The 23814-nt window shown below is 36.3% G+C and overlaps 2 protein-coding genes across 3 annotated transcripts in view; one reads left to right on the forward strand and one right to left on the reverse strand.

Moving 5' to 3' along the window:
- The window catches only part of spon1b (spondin 1b), a 91186-nt gene extending 85843 nt beyond the window's left edge, over positions 1-5343 (forward strand). Inside the window, exons 15-16 of one of the 2 annotated variants that reach the window (XM_028039946.1) lie at positions 1477-1662; positions 2170-5343. In XM_028039946.1, the coding sequence (XP_027895747.1) occupies positions 1477-1662; positions 2170-2336 (353 nt within the window). In that variant the 3' untranslated portion in view covers positions 2337-5343. Of the gene's footprint in view, positions 1-1476; positions 1681-2169 lie in introns of both variants that reach the window. The other variant, XM_028039937.1, reaches the window with a different exon arrangement.
- A 12452-nt stretch (positions 5344-17795) lies between these two features.
- Positions 17796-23814, reverse strand: part of syt9b (synaptotagmin IXb) — a 36468-nt gene continuing 30449 nt past the window's right edge. Inside the window, exon 8 of the mRNA XM_028004881.1 lies at positions 17796-18679. Coding sequence (XP_027860682.1) covers positions 18596-18679 — 84 coding nt within the window. The 3' untranslated portion in view covers positions 17796-18595. The remainder of the gene's footprint in view (positions 18680-23814) is intronic.

A 23814-nucleotide genomic window follows, 5' to 3' on the forward strand; every position in this document is an offset into this window, starting at 1 on the left:
CCCCCCTCTAATTTCTTGCTTAACAAAATGAGTCACATTTTCAGAACACTCAATAATTTTTCTACTTGTGAGTTTCTGAGAATTGATCATATTTATAATATTTTCATTTAGGAGATTCACTTTTTTAATATTCTTAACTGACAATGCTGCCACAACATATGTACTCCTAAGAAGTACCCTAAAAATAATGTATTCTCAATGTTGCCTTTTTCAACCATTAGCCAGCATCTAAACAACATGATTCAATGCTGTGTTTGAAATGCCAGGAAAGTTTTGTGAGAAGAAAGATCACTATCAAGAGGCTTTGTCTTTTTTGGGATGGACTGGAGGGTTACAATCAATGACGGGGCCATCACATCTGAAAATGGTTCTCAACCTTTTTTGCAGCTTAGTTTACGCCAATCATCATTTTCTAACTGCACACAACCATTCTCAGACTGCATACTCTACCTCTGCAACATGCACTACCATAAAGAAATGTTTTAGCTGTTTTACAAAGATTACTCCATGTTTGACTTCAGTTTGTCACCCTTTATTTCTTTAAATTGAAACAAAACAAACCAGTGGAAAAAATGTTGCCCACCTTTGATCTCAAAGGACAAATGAGTTTACACAGATATGGGTTTGATGGTTAAAACAGCAACATATGCAATACATGTGTTATTGCATATTGTTTTTTGATAATATTGGTATGCGTTATGTAACTGGGATTCATTTGCACATTACAACAGAACAAACGCCATCTATCATAAGTGTCTCCTGGTCATTTCTCTTGTCTTAAAAACGCACAGTGTAGCATGAAACGCTTGTTTTTATGTTCTATTGTTTCTGGACAGGAAGGTGCAGCATCAGTGGGAGCAGTTATTCTGCTGTGTGCTGATCTGTCCAATGTGATGATAAAACTTCACAACCCTCACTTTGCAGAAAGGCTGTTTAAAAAGTTAGCTGTGAATGTGCAAGTTTCATAAAATAAAATGATCTATTGGGTTTGTGGTATCAAACTGAATCTCATAAATGGTAAAAGGTATTCTGCTTAAGATCCTCCTAAATATTCATCACTGTTTAAGGAGTCAGTCTCCCAGGAGCTCTGCACAGTTTGTACCCAGCCAAAATGTGTCACATGCTCAGTGCCTTGATAAAGTTATCATAAGCTTGAACTTGTTCTCATTTTGGAACATAACAGACACAGACTTCAGTCATCTTTTTTAGGATTTTGTGTGATAGACCAACAAAAAATCTATGGTTTTCTCATGGTTTAAGTAAGAGTAGATTTAAGTAAGTGTATTATAGATTCAGGTGTACTTAAGAGGTTTTAAGAAGGTTAACAGAGACCATTGTGCATTGTGAAAATCCCCAAAAAATGATAAAAATTGTTTGGGTTGTAAAAAAAGCTTATTTATTCATCTTCTTTTTCTTTTGATTTTTCTTTCTCTTTCTGTTTTTACCTCCCATTGCTCCTATCATCTTATCATCCAGCGGTGGACTGCATGGTCTCAGAGTGGTCGGAGTGGTCAGAGTGCAACAAGTCCTGCGGTAAAGGACACACAATTCGCACTCGAATGATCAAATTGGAGCCGCAGTTTGGGGGCAGCTCTTGTCCTGAGACCATCCAGCGGAAGAAATGCAAGATCAGGAAGTGCCGCACAAAAGGGGGAGGTGGAAGTAAGGCCAAGGGATCGGGTAAATAGATGCACCATGAAAGAAACTGGATGAAAGCTGATATACAGTGTTTATACAACACATGAACTAAAAAAGAAACTATTTTCCATACACTCTAACAAAACAATTCACAGGATGTAATTAACAAACCTCAAGTTTGAACAAAGCTGCAAATTTGCAAAAATGTAAAGCATTAAATTGAACAAGAAGCTTAGTTTTTGCTGATTTTGCCCTGTTAAAATGTCAACACTGAGCCAAGACACCCAATTAGATATATATAGTCCACACTTCAACAACTGACTAAGAGAAACAGAAGTATTTGGATAATTTAATTGCATCTCTATTTAAAATCAGATTAATTCATAACTATGTAGACATAAGTCTTTCTTTTTTGCGACATGCATGCACTGTGTTGTACAACAGAGAGTCCTCCATGTGCGTTGCTGATTACTTCTGAATGACGGTTTCTTTCTTTGTTTCTGCCTCTCCTGCTGCTTCTCGTTTGTTCAGGTGCAGCGGGTTGTCGTATGCAGCCGTGGACCAGCTGGACTGACTGCACTAAACCCTGTGGAGGAGGCTTACAGGAGCGCTACAGGACGGCAAAAAGAAGGGGAAAGTTAAATTGCAAGGACCGGAGGGAGATCCGTGCCTGTAACAGTGACTCCTGCTACTTCTGAGCAGGGAGGAAAGGAGTGTTGCAAACATCAGAAATGTCAAAATTTAATAAAAAACTTGTTCTGTGTTGGCAGAAGGGAAGAGAGGGCGATGATAATGGGTTAGTTTCAAACTTTAAAAAAGGAGAAACGGGCGAAAGAGGAAACAAGTGATAAACTCAGAAGATGGAAAACAGAGTACAGAAAGAGAAGGTTTGATGTTTAGTGAAGCTGTTGTAGAAATTAGTAAACAGGAAGGGTTTTCACTTTAGAACACAAAGAAAGTAGACACTATCATCTGTGTCCTGCAAAAATGCTTTCAAAGAACTAACAGCTTTGTTAACCTCTGCATTACCAACTCACAACCCTCCCACCATCTGCAGTATTGGTTTTAAATTATGCAATCATGGTAAAAAGAAAAGACATTCTTTTTCAAATATGTTTAGCAAAGTATAACAATGATGATTTGGTCTTTACAAGATTTTGAAGCTTTTGAAGTCTAACTTTGAGTGTAAAAACACAATGTTGGTCTGTGCTTTCTATTCAACAAAGATAAAGCCAAATGGAGGAAGCTTCATTTGAAAAACTAGGTACTCACATAATTCCAATACGTTGTAGAAGCACGTTTAGCTGCTGTGACTCTCAATAGTCATTTGTCTGACTTTATCACTTCATTGTGAAGGATTTGTGTGCCTCTCGTCTTTCAGCATTGTATCAAACTGAGGTTTGTAGACATTTTGTTCTGAAACATCTCTTTTAAAGTCCAACCGAAGCATCTGAACCGTGTTAATATCTAGACTTGGACTGGGACATTCAGACAAATCAATTTGTTTCCTTTTAAAGCCATAATGTTTGGCTGCTGTGTTTGGTATCTCTCTTCTGTTGATGACCAGAGATATGACCAAAGGACATTATTCCACAAGTTCTGCGGTTCATTCAGAGTCAAGTTCACAAACCTATAGCATGATGCCATTTTAATTTTAGGTAAAGGAGGATTTGCTCAGAAACTCTTTCCAAAATCTATACTTGTTGAGAATTTTTCTAATTACTCTTTAACTAAATTTATCTTGTAACTGAGATGATCTTGAAGTTTCTGTCACTTCTCAAAGCAGTGCACAGTGTGTTGTTGGGGCATTGTCTCTGGGATGTACACCCATCGGTAGATTATCTCTCTTAAATGTTTTCCAACTGTAAAAAGTTGTTCCAACTCTAGAATGATGGACTCAACTAATTTAAAAATGGCATTTTAACTGCCTATTTTGGCAGGCATCAACAATTGCTTATCCCAGATGAGCAAGCTGCCAATACTCCTGAATTTATAGTAAGTGATCACTCTGATGATTCATTTATCAAGTAAATTGGATGTTTATTTTATCAAACATTTTCTTTTTGGCTTCACATTTGTGCAGTGATTGATAATCTAGAATGAATTGGGTGTTTGTACACTTGAAGTTATATTTACATAATTGTAGAAGCTGTTAAAGGCCAGACCAGTTCTGTTATGTTTTGTCCTAGAACTGAAAGACGGAAATACTTTTGTTTTTATCATGCTTGTAGCTCAAGTTTAAAATGTAACTCCAGAAATTTGAGATTTTGATTAATGATTTCCACCTGTTTTCTTGTCCAAAATACTAACAGGCTGCCACAGTTTATCACATATTAAACAAAGACGTCACTTATAAATCTCAGTAATACCAATGTGCAAACATTTAAATTCAAATTATGCAGAAAACTTTTCTTAGAAATTTTATTTTGAGATTTAAACAAAAACACAGATTTGTAATTTAAATCAATGAAAGATAAGTTATTGGCCAACAAAAAAGATTTTTGTAATCATTATTTAATACTAAATAATACACAGCATATGTAACACTGTTGCTGTGATTTTATGTGTGAAATGTGCAGCATTAACTTGCTCTGCTTTTTTTTTTTCTCAACATAAACTAATCATCTGAAAGCAGCCAGTTTTTCTGTTGCTTATTTGCAACGGAAAAACAAAATAGCTGCTGGTAGAAGTTTCATGTATACTACTCTAAGACTGAGTGTGATTCAAACTTTTCCATCCAACTTACAATGGAGAAGGACAGTAGATAAAACTGATTCCCAAGCTATCAAACGTTTCTTTTCAAATGGGATTCCCCTGGTTTCAGTGAGCTTTAAAAAGTATAACAGTAATTTAGTTGTGAAAGGAGGATTGTTACTCTTCCTTACAATCATGTATTTTTTATAATTTATCATTAACAAGTTTTACTTTTTGTCTCCAACAGCATAAGGCTATGATGATTTTTTTTAAATAAAAATATTGGGGGCTTCTTGCAGGACACAGATGTTTAAACAGGAAATCTTTTAGGGCTTCAAAATGTACTGTAAATCTATCTAACCACACTTATACAAGACACTGCTAGGTAATCACTAAACTGCTTTCTCTAATAAACAAATACTTTATGTGGAAATGTTTTATACTGTTCAGATTAGTTCTTTATATACTGTACTGCTGTTTATCTGTTGTTTCAGCTGATGTAGCATTAAAAGCTGCGATAACATCACAGAACTTTGATTTAGCATGTGCAATTTTTTGTTTTTGCTAGTATGCTTCTCCAGGTGTACTTATTGCCACAGAACAGATCGTTTAAAGGCTGCATCTGCTTTAGTTAGTTCTGAAAGGAAAAATTAGATGGGATCCTAGGAGAGTCGCACTGAGCTGATCTGCTGCTTTGATGTGGAAGTTGTTACACTTTTCAAACATATGGGACAGGTCACCATGCAGCCAGTCATTATCTGAGCTTTTGCTAGAAGATTTTGTCGTATATAGTTTTTATGTTGCTTACTTTCTTTTTTGTTTTTGTACCTTTTTTGTATTTGTCAGCAGGTTAGTTTTCTGTTTAAATAAAAACATAAAAACATCATCACCAAAGTTAGATTTCTGTAGCTACTTTCTTTAAATTCTGATTATTTTGTTGCTTTTGTTCATTTCTGTGTCACATAAGTGTTTTGTAAGAAACCGCCTTTACAATAAAAGTGTAAATGTGAAGAGTTTTTTAATTATTGAACATTTTTAAAATCTAAAATTACTTTCAGCATTATCCAAGTTCAATAAGGTTTATTATCAAAAACAGAAAAAAAATGAGTGCAATATGTTCCTATTCATAAATACAAATATAGAATTGTATTCAAAAAAGGGGCTTTTATTTCTAAAATCAGTAATTCACTTTTTAGTTCCCAGAATGATAATTGGTCTTTCATCTTATTTGAGTTTAGCTATTGCCAAAACATACACATACACCTGTGTATAAAAGTGGATGTTACTGAAATATTACATATTAAAGTTTTAACAGTTGACACAATGTGTCCTGTCGAACACAAATAGTTACAAGTTTGAACCTATTTGTGACTTACTGATTAATAGATTAGATATAATTGTCTGACCAAGGAGAATCCATTCTGGTAAAAGTGAACAAGTACTGAAATTAATATGGACAAAACTTTGCCTTGTAACACAAGAATTGCGTTTCGAGGGCATTTCAGTTTTGAACACAGTTTTCTACTTTTTATTTATCAAATGTCACAATACAACTGTACAAAACAAACAGGCAACATTATTCTCTGATGGCAAGAAATATGTTCTTCATGATAATATTCTCATATTTTTTTCATGATACAGAAAGCACATAAATACTCTTTCATGTCTCTAATTCATGACTAGAGGACTAGACTTGAGCACCTGTACTAGTCTTAAGTTTCAAAGAAATTATGTAATTTTAGTTTTTGTCCGCTAGATGGAGACACAAGAATGTAGATTCCCACAACTTCAGTAATACAGTCAAAATTAGTAAAAAAAAAATAAAGTAAAATATATTGGTCTATTATTATTATTATTATAGGGGACAAACCCATTTTCATAAAGTCTAGCAATTCTGACATGAAGAATAGTAAAATATCCAGCCGGACCTGTAACAGAACCTTATTGACACCAGAAAAACAAAAACCAAATCTCACACACTAAACATATGATTGGTTTGCACCCTACTACTTAACAACACATTAGTGAGGATGGTGTATACATGAGACTACTGTATATGTATAATTTAGACTAACAACTTCACATGTGTACAGTCAATTCTTGTTATTGACATTCTCAAAGCTGCATGTTTGTTCTGTACTGGGAAAGACCAGTTCCAATTCTTAAAAGCAGCAAAATACTGCAGTATTTTGCTGCTTTAACCCAGAAGTTTAAATCATCTGGGTTAAGATGATTTAAACTTCTGACAGACTTTCTTGTTCCCTACTCTAAATGGTGACAGTTCAGTTTGCAGCAAAGTGAGCACCTACTCAGTAATAAGCAATTGGTCATATTGTTTTGACAGATTAATGTATCTTGATAAAAACCTCACCTGACTTGCAAACCTAACAAACCTTTAAAAGTCTTAGATATAGCGACTCTTTACTTAAACTGCCAGATGAACTCAACTGTTCAACACAAAGAGACATTAAGATACATAAATAATGAAAACTGAGCAAAGTCTGACAGCATTTTATCCACCAATGATCAATAGTGAATGATGTTGTGCTTCTGTTTGTGTTGTGGGGATGTTATTTCAGCTCAAACAATGAGGGAAACCATTAGACATGCTTTCAGGTTAAAAGAGAGCAGAGGCACTTTGTAGCAGCTCCCAAGCAGGCAAGTCAAGCCTCATGGAGCTGTTTATCTGTGGATGTTGTGAATCCGTGGAAGGCTTCCTGACAACATTGTTAACATATTCAATATTTAAACCCTTCACCCCCGAACGCACATGTTACAGGAATCTTTTGAAATTCTGAAAGCTATACAGTGCCTATAAAAAGCACTGACTATTGTGGATTTGCACAGCCCTTTTCAAGTCCTGCCACAGATTCTCTATGAGATTGAGGTTTGGGCTTTGACTGGGGCACTCCAGCATGATGCTACCACCACAATGCTACTACCACTGTGATTCACTGTGGGGATTCCTGCTTGTGCAATGTGTTGTATGTTTCTCCCAGCTTGGCTTCTGAAGCCTGTAACTCTTAGCATGGTCAGGTGTCCGGGTGGCCTCGTTCACTAGACTCCTTTCACTGAACTCCTTCTTTCACAGTTACTCAATTTGTTAGGACAGTTTGATCCAGGCAGATTTACACGTGTCATATTTTTTTCCATTTCTCGGTGACAGATTTAACAGAATTTCAAGGGATGCTTAGTGCCTAAGATATTTTTTGTTTTTATCCTCTGACTTTTCAAAAACCATTTCTCTGAATTTCTTTGAGCATTATTTTGTCTTTATGCTTTAATGGCAGCCAGAAATACTTAGCTGTCTCCAGTCCACTCATTGTTGAACTACTAGCTCGTCTGTTGTAAGCAGCTTTACGTCTGTTGAATTAGGTCAGTTACCTTAAATAATAATTGTGCAATCACTATTTTGTATTCAATATTTTTATTTACCATCACTATTTTCTGAAAACCAGTTTTCACTTTGACATTAAAAGTTTTGGGGTGTTTTTGTCCATAATTTGTAAAAGTAATAAAAATGGTAAGACAGACAAGAAGGTGAATACTTCGTAAAGGCAGTGTACTAGATAAAAATACTGCGCCATCACATAATGCTTTTTGGAAAGTTGCTACACAAATATTTCCACATGTTATAGCATGTTCTTCCCACATGGTGGCAGTCCTGAACAGCCCTGTACATCCTTACCTGGATGTTTGGCCCTGTCGGACAAAAGCAGAAAGAATGTTAGTTTTGTATATATACTCTTCCTATAAAAGACAAATAAATCCTCCTTTGAAGCCTTTTGGAGGTTTAGTTCTTTTTATTATCTCCTCTGCATACTGACGTAGGCTACCACACCAGGGCTTTTGTCTGTGGTACTAAGGGCAAAGAAAAAACATGACCCCTGAGTTCAGCAGTTCTTCAGAGAGCTAAGGATTGATTTGTACATAGAAAGGTATTAAAAGAAAACTGTTAGAATAGTGAGTTTGTGTTAAAACATTTGGCTTTTTATGCCAGTTTTAAAGGAGATTTATAAAGTCCCCAGTCTGGACATCATGTTTGTCTGTCCATCGGTTCTGTAGTTTAGTACGTGATGAGATGATTTTGCTTGAGAGCGAGGTCACACCTCTAGTTTCTTAACAGATGTACATCTACTCACTTTGTCTTAGGCTCTCCACCACAACTACTATTTTGTCACTTGTTTATTAGAACGCAGGGTCCTCACACATCAATGTCCATTTGAGTGAAGGTTTAGATAATAAGATAATAAGCAGTATCTGAATAGCAAGAACACAAAGTGTAGACCAGAAAAAGCTTAGATGGAAGCAGAAGGGTTATTTTTTACCTTGACTCTTTTTTAAATACGGCATTTTCAAAATGAAAGCAAATTTCTTCCTGCATTTTTTTCTAAAATGTATCTGCAAGGAATTCTACCTGAGTCTGTAGACACATAAAATAATATAATCATAACCAAGTCTTGTTTCATTTGTTTAGCCAATGATTTTTATGCATGTTTTCATTTGAAGCATAAAAAACACAGTTTTAACTTATCGCAACAATTATTATACACATTAATTCCTCTAGCTGAATTGCACTATATTTTTATGTTTGTCCTGACCTTTAGCTTCAACCAAACTTTTCTTTACACCTTGAAAGGAATATTTTAGAGGTTTTGTAAATTGCCAATGCAGTTCTGACTCTTCTAAATTAATACATTTTTAAATATGCACAGAAATATTCATTAGTTGAATAAAAATAAACTGATGCGGTTATAGTCCGTCTATGTTTCTTCTGAAGCATGTACACAGGTTTTGTGTTGGTTCTAGAGGTTAAAGAGTTTCCCTTGACCTATGCAAAGTAACAAATAACAGCATAAGTTGTAAAGTGATTTTATTTTATTTTGCAATAGTTTTTGACATTTTAGCTTTTACATTATCAGCATGAACCTTCTAATGCTCGTATTCTAAGGTTCTCTCCAGTTTATTTGTCTGTGGTCCCTACTCTTCCTTTTTATTAACCGGATGCTGGTGACTTTGCAGCTGCAGGGATTCATGAAAAGATGTTCAATAATGCAGCTTTTGGTTTTGAACGACACAGCTGCTTTTTAACGTTTTAACATTTTGAAGCTTCAAAAAAATATCTTGCGATTTTATATGATGTATTTACATCTTAATTGGTCTGTAGTCCTGTTTGCAGATTCCATTTGCGAAAGTATAAACTACCAACTCAACATAATGAAGCAAAAAAGATTGATCCAGCCTGAAAAGGCCTGCGAAGTTAAATACATCTGGCTATTTAAAACTCAGAATGGTTGCAGATGTATCACATATTTGTCTGTTGCAGCTAAGCTGTAACACTTGTTATTCCAGTTTATCCCACCAAGCATCAGCGTTGGGAGCATCTTTGTAGACAGATTTGTATGTACAGATCCAACCAAAACGTTTGCTCACTTAAGTGAAGGTGTCTGAATAAAAATACACAATTTAGTGGACCAGAAACTAAGGTAAATGAAGCCATAAGCTGTGCTCCAGGGCAGACATTAAGGCTCACTCAGAGAAGGTGAAAAGCTTTCCCACCTTCTTGGGTAAACAAGAAGAAGAAAAAAGGTTTTCCATATTTCATGACATTTTAAGGAGGACCCCCTTCAAGTAAAGTCGAAAATGTCCAGGTGTTAGCATAATGTGGATAATCTGTAATCCAAATTGAATCTGTTTGAGAGCATGACTTCAATTCCACAAATAATAAAAAAAAATGTCTATGATTTATGTTGGTAATTTGTTGGATTTTTAGGTTTGTCAAAACTACTTATCTTCTTGTGTTTAACTTACATGCACCAGAAAAATTTATAAGAATATTAGTTTGCTATGAACATTTTGTTCTCCATGAAACTATTAAGAATGACTTAAAAGAGATAAACAGTCCCCATTACTTAATCTGGATGGATTAATAAATCCATTTGTTTCGTAACTTTTTTGTGCTTGTGACGTCTCAGAAATGTGATAGGGGCAAATCTGTAGCTTGGGAAGGATATTGTTTTTTTTTCTTCTTTTACTAAATGACAAAAAACTTTGAAAGTGCTCTGAACTGATATTCACAGATTATATAATAGCATGATTTTTGTCTTGTAAATAAAAACACAGCACAGAGAGAATGTAAAAATTAGAGTGTAGTAAATTATCAGTATTATTCAATATTATTAAGTCATTTGATGTAATTTGTCATGTTGCCGTTAAGTGGAGAACCCAAAAACAGTAGGATAGAGACAAATGCGCAATAATGAAGAGCTTAACAAAGAACTGAAAATATATACAAAGACTACGGGAAGACATATGGGAACCAAAATAAAAGGAGTAGAATAACAGAGGATCCAACAAAGAACTATAAAACTGGTGATTTATAAATACACAGAGGAAGAATTGAGATCGGCATTGGTTGCAGGTCATGACAATCAGATAATAGGCAACAGCTGTGAATAGAAGCAGATTGACAGGCTGTCAGAAGGGAGAAAGATAAGGCAGGTACAGGCACACTATGGGTGAAAGGAAAAAAAATCTAAAACTAACAATAAAACAGTAATGTAAAGAGAAGTTCAAACGCAAAGATAAAAATTAAAGCAAGAAACTACCTAACACCTATAAATTATGATAATTAAAAAATGTTAACATTAATAACTGACATAGTGAGTTTCTACTTTTGGTAATAATCTTAAAATTAAATAACAGGCTTTTCAGAGATCATCATAGTATGTTATTTATTTTGTCCAACTATCAAGGCAATGCATGTCATTTTTTAACAATAGGTAACACTAACATTCTTTAGGGAATAAGAAAGAGCCATTACCTCCAGCCTTTCCTCACTGTCTCTGCTTCCTGCTCCTCTCACAGCTGTTTCTTGTTTGCTTTCCTCTTTCCATCCTCTTAGCATCCATCACAATTACATCCAAAAGCCTACCTTTACCTTTGGTGAAGTGCTACTGTAAACTGTAAAGAATGAAAAAAAGAAAACAACATTTAGGTTGTTTGGAAAAATCCAGATGTATTAAATCTATCCAAACATGGGCTGTGGTAGAGTTTTTCAAATAGTGAGCAAGCGATTATGCTGTAATTAAAAAAAAAAATTGTGCAAGGCAGTTTAAGCCTTAGATACAGCTGACATACAATCATACAACTAAACACAGGTAGAATAGATTTTATTTTATATTAACGTAATGATGAAAGTTGAAAACTAAATACAATAAAATAATATAAAAACACCAAAACATTCATTTAATTTTTTTTTATTTTCTGCAAAATAACAAAGGATGGACAATGTCCATTATCTCTTTTCAAGTTTAAATGTTTGTTTAGTCGCAGAGCATTTTGAACATAGTACTTGGCATTTTTGTCCCACAAAGATCACAAACAAGTCAGTAACTCACTGCTCACTGACAGGAAGAAGAAAATAGATCTCGATAGTGGTACCATTAGCATGCCTGAGCAATTACAGTATGTGAATCAGTGTGTGCGTACATATGTTTGTGTGCATCGCAGCTGATGCTCAGAGTCCCGCTGGGGGATGAAGTAGTTGCACACTAAGTGACCTCGTTTGCAGCTCTTTCAACTTACTCTTGCTTCACATCTACTTACTGGTGGGATGATCCCAGCACCACCTCTAAGCCCCTTTTATCCTGTTTTTTTTTAGAGATCAAAAACACACAATTCTGTGCGTTGACAGTTTCCATGTTGATGAGAATGTTAAAATGGGGCATCATTTACCCGACCTTCTATAATTAGCTTCCATTCGGAGCAGGCTATTGTTCACTCATAATTAGTGGCTTGTACCCTCTTTTTAAATGGATATTTCAGTTTATTTTTTAAAGTATAAATGAATATCTCACCCATAATACATAGCAGTCAGATATAATTTTGGGAAACAGGAAGAAAATTTCATACAGGAGTCAAAATAACTTCTGCTTATAAGAACTTCTGACCAATAAAATCTCTCAAAAAGTAAGGAGCAACTTGAAATAGCGTGGACTGTGGATTTCAATCTCATTAGAAACATCATTTTATACAGGGGCCCTAAAAAAGTTGTGAACACTTTATAAAAGAGTGAACAAAGAGGCCCTGTTCACTCTTTGTACTGTCTAGACATAATAAAACTAAACTAACTTTAAATAACTAGACACAAGAAACAAACATAGTAAATTAGAATCATTAAGAAAGGACTAAACTAGAGACAAGAGCAACAAAGCTAATCTAATCAAAGAATAAGACTAAGGAATACAGAATAATAATGAGACTAGAATCAATAAATAAAACCCCTAAACAACCCAAGATAAAAAAATATTACATTACTTGTAATGAGTAAGATGGAGTTGATGTATGTTACTTGTTTTTTTTTAATCAAAGGCAGAAGTAGCAAAAACTAAGGAAGTGTTTTGTCAAAATAGCTTGCCTCAGTTTTGTGCTCCATTTAATACTGTATAAAAAGGCTGAATGACAAACCAGGCCAAACTAGAGCTCTCACTATGATTGGCTGAATATGTTGCCTTGACAACGCTCTCACACTCTATCCCCTCCCGCTAACAGCTGGGTTGTTATACAAACAACTTGGAAGAAGTGGATCTGAAGTCACACATATTGAGCAACAGATTTGTGAAGCTGTGTTCACTGACTTGTACTTGTGGCAAAACTGGCACACGTTTAACAAAAATAGAAATAAATGAATTATCTGCGCACAGATAGCAACACAGAGACACACAGGACCAACCTTACATTATAACAACCAAGCACACGCACAGTTCTAAGGTCTGTTTAGAGACTGTTTATTTACCTAACAATCATATTTTTGGACTGTGGAAGGAAGCTGGGGTGCCCAGAGAGAACAAACACGCAGAAGATTAATGTGCAAACTCCATACAGGCCAGTGTTCAGTTTTAATTTGTATCCACTATGCAAATTAACACCTGGTTTTGATTGATATTTCTGATCAGTGAAAACTCTTAAACCTCATTGAAGCAAACACACTGACCATGTGATTAGTAGATACAGTACATCCATGGACAAACACAAACAGGCCTTTGTCTCAAAAAAAGGTCTCTTGAAATCCTGTATTTTATGTAAACCCAAAAGTTTGAATGCAACAGGTTTTTACAGCTGAGTGTAGAATCTCCTTTCTCATGTCAGTAAATGGTCGAGTAGAACTAAATAAACAGGTCTCTAAGGAAATGAAAATATTATATGTTAAAATGGGAACAGGGAGATAAACAGCATGTGGGAGAGGAATCAAATTGGGCCCTAGTGGAACACCTACATGTCTGCATAAGCAGAATGAACAGCAAACCAAACCACAACTGGAACATTTAATGATGAGTGTCTCAAATTTCCTGTATGCAGCCCCTTCTCTTATACAGCGTCAAAACGTGGTTTATCAAAACAAATGTGGAGGGAAGATATTATGGGAAAAACATGTTTTTAAGAAATTGCCAGTGGAAGAGCACATTTTTCCGCTATAGAGTTTGACTTGTTCATGGGAGGTGTTTTTTTTTCCACTAGGTGTTTCTGAGATCAATATTGACCTTTGAAACATATAAATATGCAATACGAGAACACAACACATAACCCTACAAGTCCACACCAATGTGCACACCAGACTAAGCCCACATTAGTGAATAAAGATAAAATAGTCATAGTCTGATTTGTAGGATATCAATAAATGAGAGGCCATACGTTGAGATGGTGTGCATAAATACCACTGGCATTCTGTAAGAGAATTACAATCGCTTTGGTGTTTTGATGTTGAAAAGCAATCAACAACTGAAGACTTAATTAAGATTCTGTCATGCTTTTGGAAAGCTGATTAACCAACATGCAGAAACACCATCTGGAGATCAGAACAGTACTTTCGCTTTATTTACAATCAATTGCAACAGCGTGTTAATGCAGGTGCCCAGGACTGAAACAAAACCCACACCGGGAGGCTGGCTGGATCCGCTAGGGAGGGGCAACGTGGGAATAAGAGGAAGAACGGTGGAGCTGGGACCAGCCGGAGCAGCCGCGGGGCGAGACTGCTATAGGGGATCGCTCCAAACCAGTGGAAGGGATCCACGATCTGGATGAAATCCTGAGTAGCAGCGTACCTAGTAGGGCAGAACACAAACATAGGTGAGCTCAAAACTTAAAAAACTTCAGACAAGGACCTGAGGCTCTGAGGGGCTGGAGTTACCACATAGGCAAACACCATGGCGTCAGAGGATCGGCCAGCAGCTCTTCTTATGCTCCACCTAATGAAAGAAATTGACTTCAGGTGTGCGGGAGAACCTCAGGGAGGCTCTACTCCCATCCTGCTCCCTGAGGAGATCTAGTGAGGGAAAAATGAGTCTTGTGGGTGATGACAGAGATTCCCAACAGATTCCACATGGTTGTTTCTTTATGATGTGAATACTGCTGTTCTGTGTTATCTAAAAGTTTTATTCCTCCAAAGAAAAACACGGGAAAGTTTCTCAAAGGACTGCAATTTTGTCTTGCTGTAATTTGTTTTTTTGTTGTTTTTTTTTATCAAGGGCATTTCAAAAGCACCACATAACGGACAATAAACGTTATTACAGGTCAAATTGCAGAGTGTCACCTCAGCACATCTCTTACTAACTGAAGAGAGAACCCAGACCTGGCACAAATCATTTCTATGGACTGAAAAGAAGATCCACATGAATACAAATCAGACAAGAAATGCATGTCTGATGGTTTTTGTACTAAATCTTCTTCCTACTTTGCATTGTCCTGTAAAACGTTCTTTATGAGTTCCAGCTGTCACAGTGTGGCCTCTCATTTTAAAGTCAGTGGAGTGCTCTCATCATTCTATAACCTGTAAGCATACCTTTTATTTTCAACAAGTTCGCTGACCCAGTCTGTTAAATGCTGTGTTCACTCTCTTTTGTAATTTGCTGATGTTACAAATATATACCTGTCTCTATATATGACTGACTGGGTCAGCAAACTTATTGAAAATAGAAGGTGTGCTTATACGTTTTATGGCATAATGACACAAATACCAACAGTTGTCTGTATGGCCCATGATAAATCTAACATAAAAATCAATTGAGTTTTATTGATTTAACAAATTGTGTGTTCATTTTATGACACATTTGTGCTTTCACAGAAAGATCTCTACTGCCTGCCTTGGGCCTTTGCTGATTAGTGATTTATTGAGGTCAGTTTGGGATTTTCACAAAGCTGGTTCACTTCTTACCTGGGTCTTTCACCATGGCAACGTGTGATGGAAGCCCAACCTGATTAAAATTCAGGTTCCAGTTTAAAGATCAAGAGTAAGAAAGCATGACCTCTCATCCAATCACTGCACCCAGCCCTCCCTTTTTCTCCCTTTCCTCGAGTAACAGCTCCATGTCTTATTTTCAGCAGAAATCGTGATATATTTCAGAACAGTCTACAGGATGGAGTGGTTTCTTTAAAATTTGGTCCCTAAGTTGACAATTTAGAAGCTAAAGTTGAATGAGTTTCTTGCTTAAAATTTGTTTGAAATCTCTTAAGTGCAGTTTATAATGTAAGTTAAAATATATCCCAAATAAAATAGGAATATCTTGAACTTGCTTTATGGAACATTTGTTAGAAAAACTAAAAGTCTGGAGGGCTTTGATCAGTAATCCAGCAGCTTGTGGTAAAATCTCAGAGCTTTTTGAAGATGTTTTCTAAGTCTGAACAATTCGTTTTAAAGCCATAAATTCTGTTATGTGAACCTTTGTGTTCTGTTTTATTTTCAGTTAGATTCAACTTCAGTGCTGCAAGTCCATCACAAAATAGGTAGCAGGTTTTAAGTTATGGTTGAAAAGACTAGCATCACGTCAGACACCTTATGCTAACATTTGTCCTTTTGCACAATTGCATAACTTTTACCAAACTAAACAAATCAGTTTCTCTTCAAAGCTCAGAGGAAGTGCCTGTGGCAACATTTACTTCTTCAGGTGCAGAATACAAAATTGCACAACCCCCCCCCCGCCCCCCCCCCAAAAAAAACCCCAGCAACAACAACAAACACTGAGACAGCCAGCTATTTGTAAAAGAAATCTGTTATTTTTTGAGCAATCTTCACCATGGGTCATACAAGTATGCATTTGCTCTCCTTTTTGGGAACTGAGAATGTTTTATTGAAATAAAAAGATAGAAAACACTTTGATTTAAAAACATTCATTTGGGTCATTTTGTATGATATCACAGAAAAGCCATTACAGCCTTAGATGTAAGAGAATGATGTTCAATCATGTGTCTACTGGAGCACACCGATGTTAAAGATAAGCGAGTCTGGCTGCCATATTCAGAAAGTCAATGCTATTGTAGCCTCAGGTCAAGCTCTGATGTGGGGTTCATTATCTAGAGCTTCTTTTTTTTCTGCACAGACCAAAGGTAGTGGTAGATAAAAAAAAATCTGTATGCATTACTCTGAAAGGCATATGCTGACCAATATTAGTGGAGCTTTGAGAAAAATATGACGTAATATTAATGAGACATCAGCAAAGCCCCATGAACCTAGTAAAAGAAGCAGCATAAAAAGACTTTAATGTGTTGTATTCATTAGAAAGCTTAAGAGATACTTTGCTACTCCTTTCTACATGAAGATTGGATATAATGACTTAGTGCAATCTGAGAGGGGTCTATCAAAGCGTCAAATTCAGAGATCATTTTCATTCTCCTCTGCTGTTCACCTCAACTCTGTGGTGAGCCTTAAAACTAATTTTAGGATTATCACAATTCACAACTTCACTGCTTCTGTCGGCATCGGTGGATGGATATTCAAGGTGAAAATTATTTAAGCAAGAGACAGCAAAAAAAAAGTTGAATGCTTACCAAACATGTGTTCACATTTCTGTATGCTAAATTAACATTTAGACAACATTGCTACCCATTGCATCCACAGTTCATTTAAAAATGAATTGATGTAGCTCTTTATGGCAACAAGCCAGTTATTTTTACTTGTCCCAGAAATTAGGTAGAAACTTGGAGGAGATTGGGGCTTTTCATATTTGACTCTAAAACTTTGAAATACCACACATGCATTTCCACCTCCTGTTTTTGATTCTCTTTTAAAGACACATATTTCTGTTCTGTTCTGTTTTGTTTTAATATATGTTTTATGTCTTTTTATTATCTTATTTTATTATTCCATTTTTATAGCTCGCTATTTGTCAAATGTGTCTTATGAATAAATTGGCCCTGGACTTGAATGGCTTGGAAAACTACAGAGAGAGAAAAAAAAGATGAGGTGAGCCTAAATCTCTAAGCAGCAGTGTAATGTCGTTAGACTGAACTGAGATTTTACAAATTTGCTGCAATTCAGAATCATCAGTCCTGGAGACTGTGGGGTGATCTTCATCCAGTGTTAGGGATGTGTGTACTTATGACACACAGACAAAAAAAATCAAAGAGCACATTAATTTATCTAAGACAATGTGCGGCATTTGCTCCAGAGGAACAACTGAGGACAACTCTCAAAATTTTCTTTGCTTTATTTTGACAACATCCTGTTAACAAATAATGACAATTTAACATGCACAAAAACAAAAACAATTTTTGTCTCTGCCACTTACAGTCTTTTAGCAAAACATCTTAACAAGAATTGCTCTGCAGGAAGGTCTTCCACTGGGGTAAAACCAAAGCTTGCAGTACAATCCCCTTTGTTCATTTCCGCCAGTACTAACAACATACAGTGCATGTTAAACTTTGACAATGCCTCACAACAGATAAAGAAATATAAAAGTTCAGTTATCTAAACAAGAACGTTCTTATTAAATTCTAACTTATCTTTTGTCATAAAGCAAACACTTTGTCTATAACTGGCCACTCACACAAATCAACAGTTTAAGCCAAAACACATTTGCCTAAAAGTAAATCATTTTAGTCCACAAACATCAACAAGCTTAGGATAAAGCAAGAAAAACAAAACACTAGAATAATTAAATAATTTCATCTTGTTAGTACTATCAGTAACAGATTGGTATGACAAATAAGAGCATTCTGGTGGTTCAGTTGGAATGTTAAGTGTTTTTTTTTTTGGTTTGTGAGGACACAAAAGGATGTAGACAAGTGGAATAAGCCTTTTCTGTGGTCTTTGCACATTGAAACTTACTTCAATCTATTGACAAATCAGCTTTAGTACTGGCCTACAGCTGATGATGCTACTGTTAGTCACACGTTATATGTCTTAACTTCCAAACAGGATTATCAGTTGATAACTCTTGCAACTCTTCCCATCCTGAGACATTGGATCTTTTTGTACTTGTGCATGTGATCATGGTGACGGTGGCGGTGGCGTCTTCAGAGAGTTGGTAGATCCTCCTTGGCTTCCACTCACTGTCGCTCCCTGTCCGACCCACTAGAGCGCAAGAAAGAAGACATTTTTTTGACAGACGTGAAACAGAAACATCAGAAAGTTTTGAAGAGACAGAACTAATATGCAGTCAGACCACTTGCTTGTGTATAAAAAAATTAAAAGAAGATTCCGTATTAATTTAATTTAATAAATGATAAATTACACATTTGCATAAATAAAGAGTTGGCCCATTGGATTAGCAAATTAAATGTCTGTTTGGTACAGAACAGACCAGTAGGGGGCCCCAAAGAGAGCTTGACTTCTAAGGTGACTCAATTAAATAAGTAAAAAATAATAATTCAACAGGTGCTTCATTTAGGTAGTTTTCTGCTTTTTCTATGTTTTTTGAATGTATTTTGATCATTTATCTTTGGAGGTCCACTCCATGTCTTTAGGGGTAGAAGACCTTTTGGCCACTATTCTAATCTTTAGCTCCTTTCCCAGATTCTCTATCAAGTTCAACTGGACTCTGTCTGGGCCCACCGCTAAACAGAAATATTGCTTACAGTCAGAGGATAAAGCCGGTAAAATCCTCGGAGTTTACCTGCTTTATACACTGTCTTTTAAGGTTGTAATGTGAGAAATTGCAAAGTGGTTCAAAGGGTGAAAATATGTTTTAAGTCTTGGCTGTTTCCCAGCGGCTCTTATAAATGGGATTGAGTATTACAGTTCTTCTGTGTCTGTTGTTGAGAATCCAAGACTTGATATAGGATTTCATATCCGTCTATTGACCATAACCACTTATCCTTCCATCACAGGGCAACACAGAGGCACAAAAGACAAACAACCATGCACAAACACACTCACTCCAAAGGATAATTTAGAGAAAACAATTAACCTAACAGTTATGCTTTTGGACTGTGGGAGGAAGGCAGAGTATGCAGAGAACACACACATGCACAGGGAGAACATGCAAAATCCATGCAGGAAGATCAGGAACTCAAGACTTTCTTGCTGCACGGCAACAATGTGCCACTATGGAGCCCAGACCCAGATTTACAATCACATTTTATTTTGGTCTGGCTGTTTGGTTCCAACTTTGAAAATCCATATTTAAACATCCAGACTCAATTGTTGGTGTGAGTTCATGATATAAATAGTTAGGTTTGGTCTGATTTGTGAACTTTAAGTTAATTTAACATAATTGTATGCATGCGCCTGGTAAATTTCTTAAATACATTAATTGGAGAATAATAAATATGAAGAGGCTCTCTGCTAACACTTAGAGGTCAAGTGTTAAAATCAAGATTTTATTCTATTATACATTTTGGATTTAAAAAACAAACTCTTGGGATTTAAAACAAGGGCTCTATGGTGGGAAAACATCTGTCAATACCTTTGTACATCATTGGATTGTGAACAGTTGTGGCATGTACAGCTGACTGAATGAGGTACTAATTGGAGGTGCATCAGAGTTTTGAAGACTCTTGACTCTCAGTGGTGCTCCTAAACACTACAATACATTTTTGGCACTACAGATATGCACGTGTGGCAATAAAATATTTCCATACTTGTGTACAAATGGGACACAGAGAGTAGAGGTCCCATTTCCAAGGAAAGCCATGCCTAATGAAGCCTGCACATCACCATCATCTTTATGATTTGTGCAACTATTTGAATGATTACTACAATTTACATATTAAACAAATTGTGTTTTCCATTATAAATGCTAATATAACTATTTTATTCATGTAAAGGGAATTATCACCCAACTCTGAAACTCTTTTAACTCATTTAAATTAATCTTATGGTTTCTGTCTCTGGTTTTATGAATATAATTTCCAGCCTCAAGCAGTTTCTCAGAGACTAAACCCAAGTTTTTTAGTCCCATTCTCATTAGTAACTGGCAGAGATGCAAACAAGTAGCATTCAGAGCTTCTTTCACTTCAAACAGAGGTATTACAAAGGTTTTCTCTGGTTTTATTTTAGTGTCTCATAAATCTATGGTCTATCGTTAGAAGGAGAAGAAGAATTTCTTCAGTATTACTTGACTACTTTAACATCATTGTCTATTGACCCTTTAGGGCACATGTGTCAAACTCAAGGCCCGCGGGCCACATGTGGCCCGCTACGTCATTTTATGTGGCCCTCTCCCCCCACCACCGTTTTACAGCCCCATTGATTGACTTAAAATAGGTTTTGAGCACGAATTGACTACAAACTACATCTCCCATGATGCCTTCCGATTGTTACCAGCCAACATTACGGCTTCTCGCCACTAGAGTTCAGCAGAGTCACCTCAAGCTGATTATTAATTTTCCCAGCGAGTAAAACTGAAACATTGACAAGCTAACAAGCTAAAGAGCGAAGTCCCGTGATGTTTCGTTTCAATCGAGGACTTTTACCGTCTCCTGCCCCCTGATTTGATGCCACAGCTCGTGTTTTGTCCATGTTTGGAAGCACCTATCTGTGCGAACAGATGTTTTCAAAAATAAATTTAAACAAGACCAAGCACAGATCGCGCATTACTGACGAAAACCTACACGCCATTTTGGGGATTGCCACAGCACAAGAACTAAAACCAGACATCGACGAACTGACCAGGGGAAAAGGTGCCAGACATCCGGCCAGAAAACATTGGTAAGCACAAACAAACTAAATTGAAATAGAATGAATGTAAAACCAAAACTCAGTATACTGGAATATTCACATAGTTTATTGATTTTGCTTGTGTTTTGTTTTGTGTTTATTTACACAACACAACACAACACAATGAGGATGAGTTGGTGACAAGGTGAAGAGGGATCAGCGTTGTGTTCAATTACAGGCAGCATCACCTCATTGTTTTGTTCTTATGTGAAATACATGTTCGTTGTGTAATAAATAAAGAAAAAGTTTTGTGAATGAAGTTGAGAGTTAATATCAAAACTTGTTTTTATTCTTTGTCTGCTTATCTTTAACGCAGACAAAGAATAATTTTCCCAGCGAATAAAATTGAAACATCGACAAGCTAACGAGCTAAAGAGCGAAGTTTAGCTGAGCAGTTTAAAAATACTGAGCATAATTTTAAACTGCTCAGTTTAAAAACATTGTAATTTTTAAACTGAGCAGTAATTTTACATCCATGCAAACTCAAATGTAATATTTAAAACTTGAATACATAAAATCAGTTATTTAACAATATGAGGTGTTGTTTAATTTATTTCTAACATTGTATTTTCATACATTTATGCTAGGGTTGCCCAAGTCTAGTTTTCCAGACCTGCCACTCTGCAACTTTAGATGCGTTCCTTCTCTAACACACCTGGACTCATTCATAGGCCTCCTCAGAACTGAGTTGCTGCTAATGAGGGAAGTCAACTTTTTGTCTGGGGTATGTTTTAGCAGGGACGCATCTAAAAGTTGCAGTCTGGAGGACTGCACTTGGGCATTCCTGATTTATACTGTCAATGTGGCCCATTGAGGGTGGCCAATATGCTGAAGTGGCCCTTGGTGAAATTGAGTTTGACACCCCTGCTTTAGGGTATAACACATTTCACAAAACAATGTGGGGGTTGATCTGGTCACATTTGATCTGAATTTAACCTGCCCAGGAAAAGGCAGGATGCCCCACTGACGGATTCCAACCTGAGCCAGCCCCCTGAGACCACAAAGGCAGAGATTGAACCTCAAAGTTGGTTTGTGAACACACCTACCTCTCTTTGAGCAGGCTCTCCCTGCAGTAAAACTCTTTTGAGATTCAGTCACTCATTCATGTGACAAAGAGAAGGAAACAGCTTCTCGGCTTCCCATATATTCTTTACTTTTCACCCAGTGGCATCAGAACTGGTTGGAATTACTCAGGGAAACTCTACTGTTTTTTGGTGAATGAGTGCATGTGTTTACAGCAGTGGCTGAAAAGATCAAACTGATGAATCAATAATGCCCCTAGTGAGAAGTTCAAAGTTTTTGTTAATGTCCAACATCTGTATATGCGGGGGTGAATTTGTAGGTGTGTTGTGATTTTATGCGGTACACACACACATATATATATATATATATATATAAGGATGAGAAAAAAGTTCATTTTCTAATTGTGCAAAGCTGGTAAAGGTACTGCAGCTGTAAGTACAGTGAAATGTGGTAGTGTTAAATATTTGGGGAACTGATTTCAGTTGCATGCTACATTTTCATACTGTTTGAAAAAAAATAGTAAACTATTAATCTCTCTTACCTCCCGCTTTCTCACACCATTATGCACTAAAATGCATTGAAACTTATGGCAATAATCTGACAAAATTTGAACATGTTTATAGTGTGAATACTTTTGTGAGGAGTTATATCCATGTGTCAGAGAGAAAAAAAGCTTTTCTGCACTCAAAGCTTGTGAAAATATTAGGGTCACTATCCCTTCACTACCACTGAAAATCTGTGGATAATCTGAGTGAAGGCTAAAGCCTCATCTTGTATGATGCAACTCTCACAAAAACACTGATGTGCTAATTAGGGAAAGTGGGTGGAAATTTGGTGGAAGAAGAATTACAATAATGTTGTTTGACGGTGGGGTGTAAAAAGCAATTGCAAAGCCTACCGGATGTTATGCAAAGCAGACAAATCAACTCTTTTTGTAAAAAGATTTAACCGGAGGTGGATCAGGCCGAATTGTTACAGTCACAGATTGTATATAAAAGTTGATCTCATCACTTTTCTGCTATGCAAGGCCCTTAATACAAGGGTGTCCAAGTGCAGCCTAGGCACTACTTTCCCAAGACTGTCATAATTCAACAATTAATTTACCAAATTACCAAGAAAAAATGTGACTGTTCGTCTTTGGTGCTACTACAGCATGACATATTTTTGTCGAATAGATCAAAAAGTAATGTAACTTTCAACTTTTTGTTCTTGCACAAATAGGATTTGAAATAGTAATGTTAAAATGATTCTTAAGTAAATATTTTAAATATTGTAAGTGCACACAGTAATTATGAATGCTCCAACTGGATGAAGCTGTCAGGGCCTGCATTTTTTCTAAGGCACAATTGAGGTTTAGCGTCATTTTGCAGCAGATACATCAGTCATGTAGGTGGTGGAATGATGGAAACAGATTATGCTCATTACATCTGGTCTTGTTTCTGAGGGAAATGCCGTGATTGTTGCAAATAAAATCTGAATGTTCGTAAGGGACAGAATAACATTCCAGGAGTCCCTCACCTTTCTTA

Source organism: Xiphophorus couchianus, chromosome 2 (genome assembly GCF_001444195.1).
Source record: "Xiphophorus couchianus chromosome 2, X_couchianus-1.0, whole genome shotgun sequence".
Lineage (NCBI taxonomy): Eukaryota > Metazoa > Chordata > Actinopteri > Cyprinodontiformes > Poeciliidae > Xiphophorus > Xiphophorus couchianus.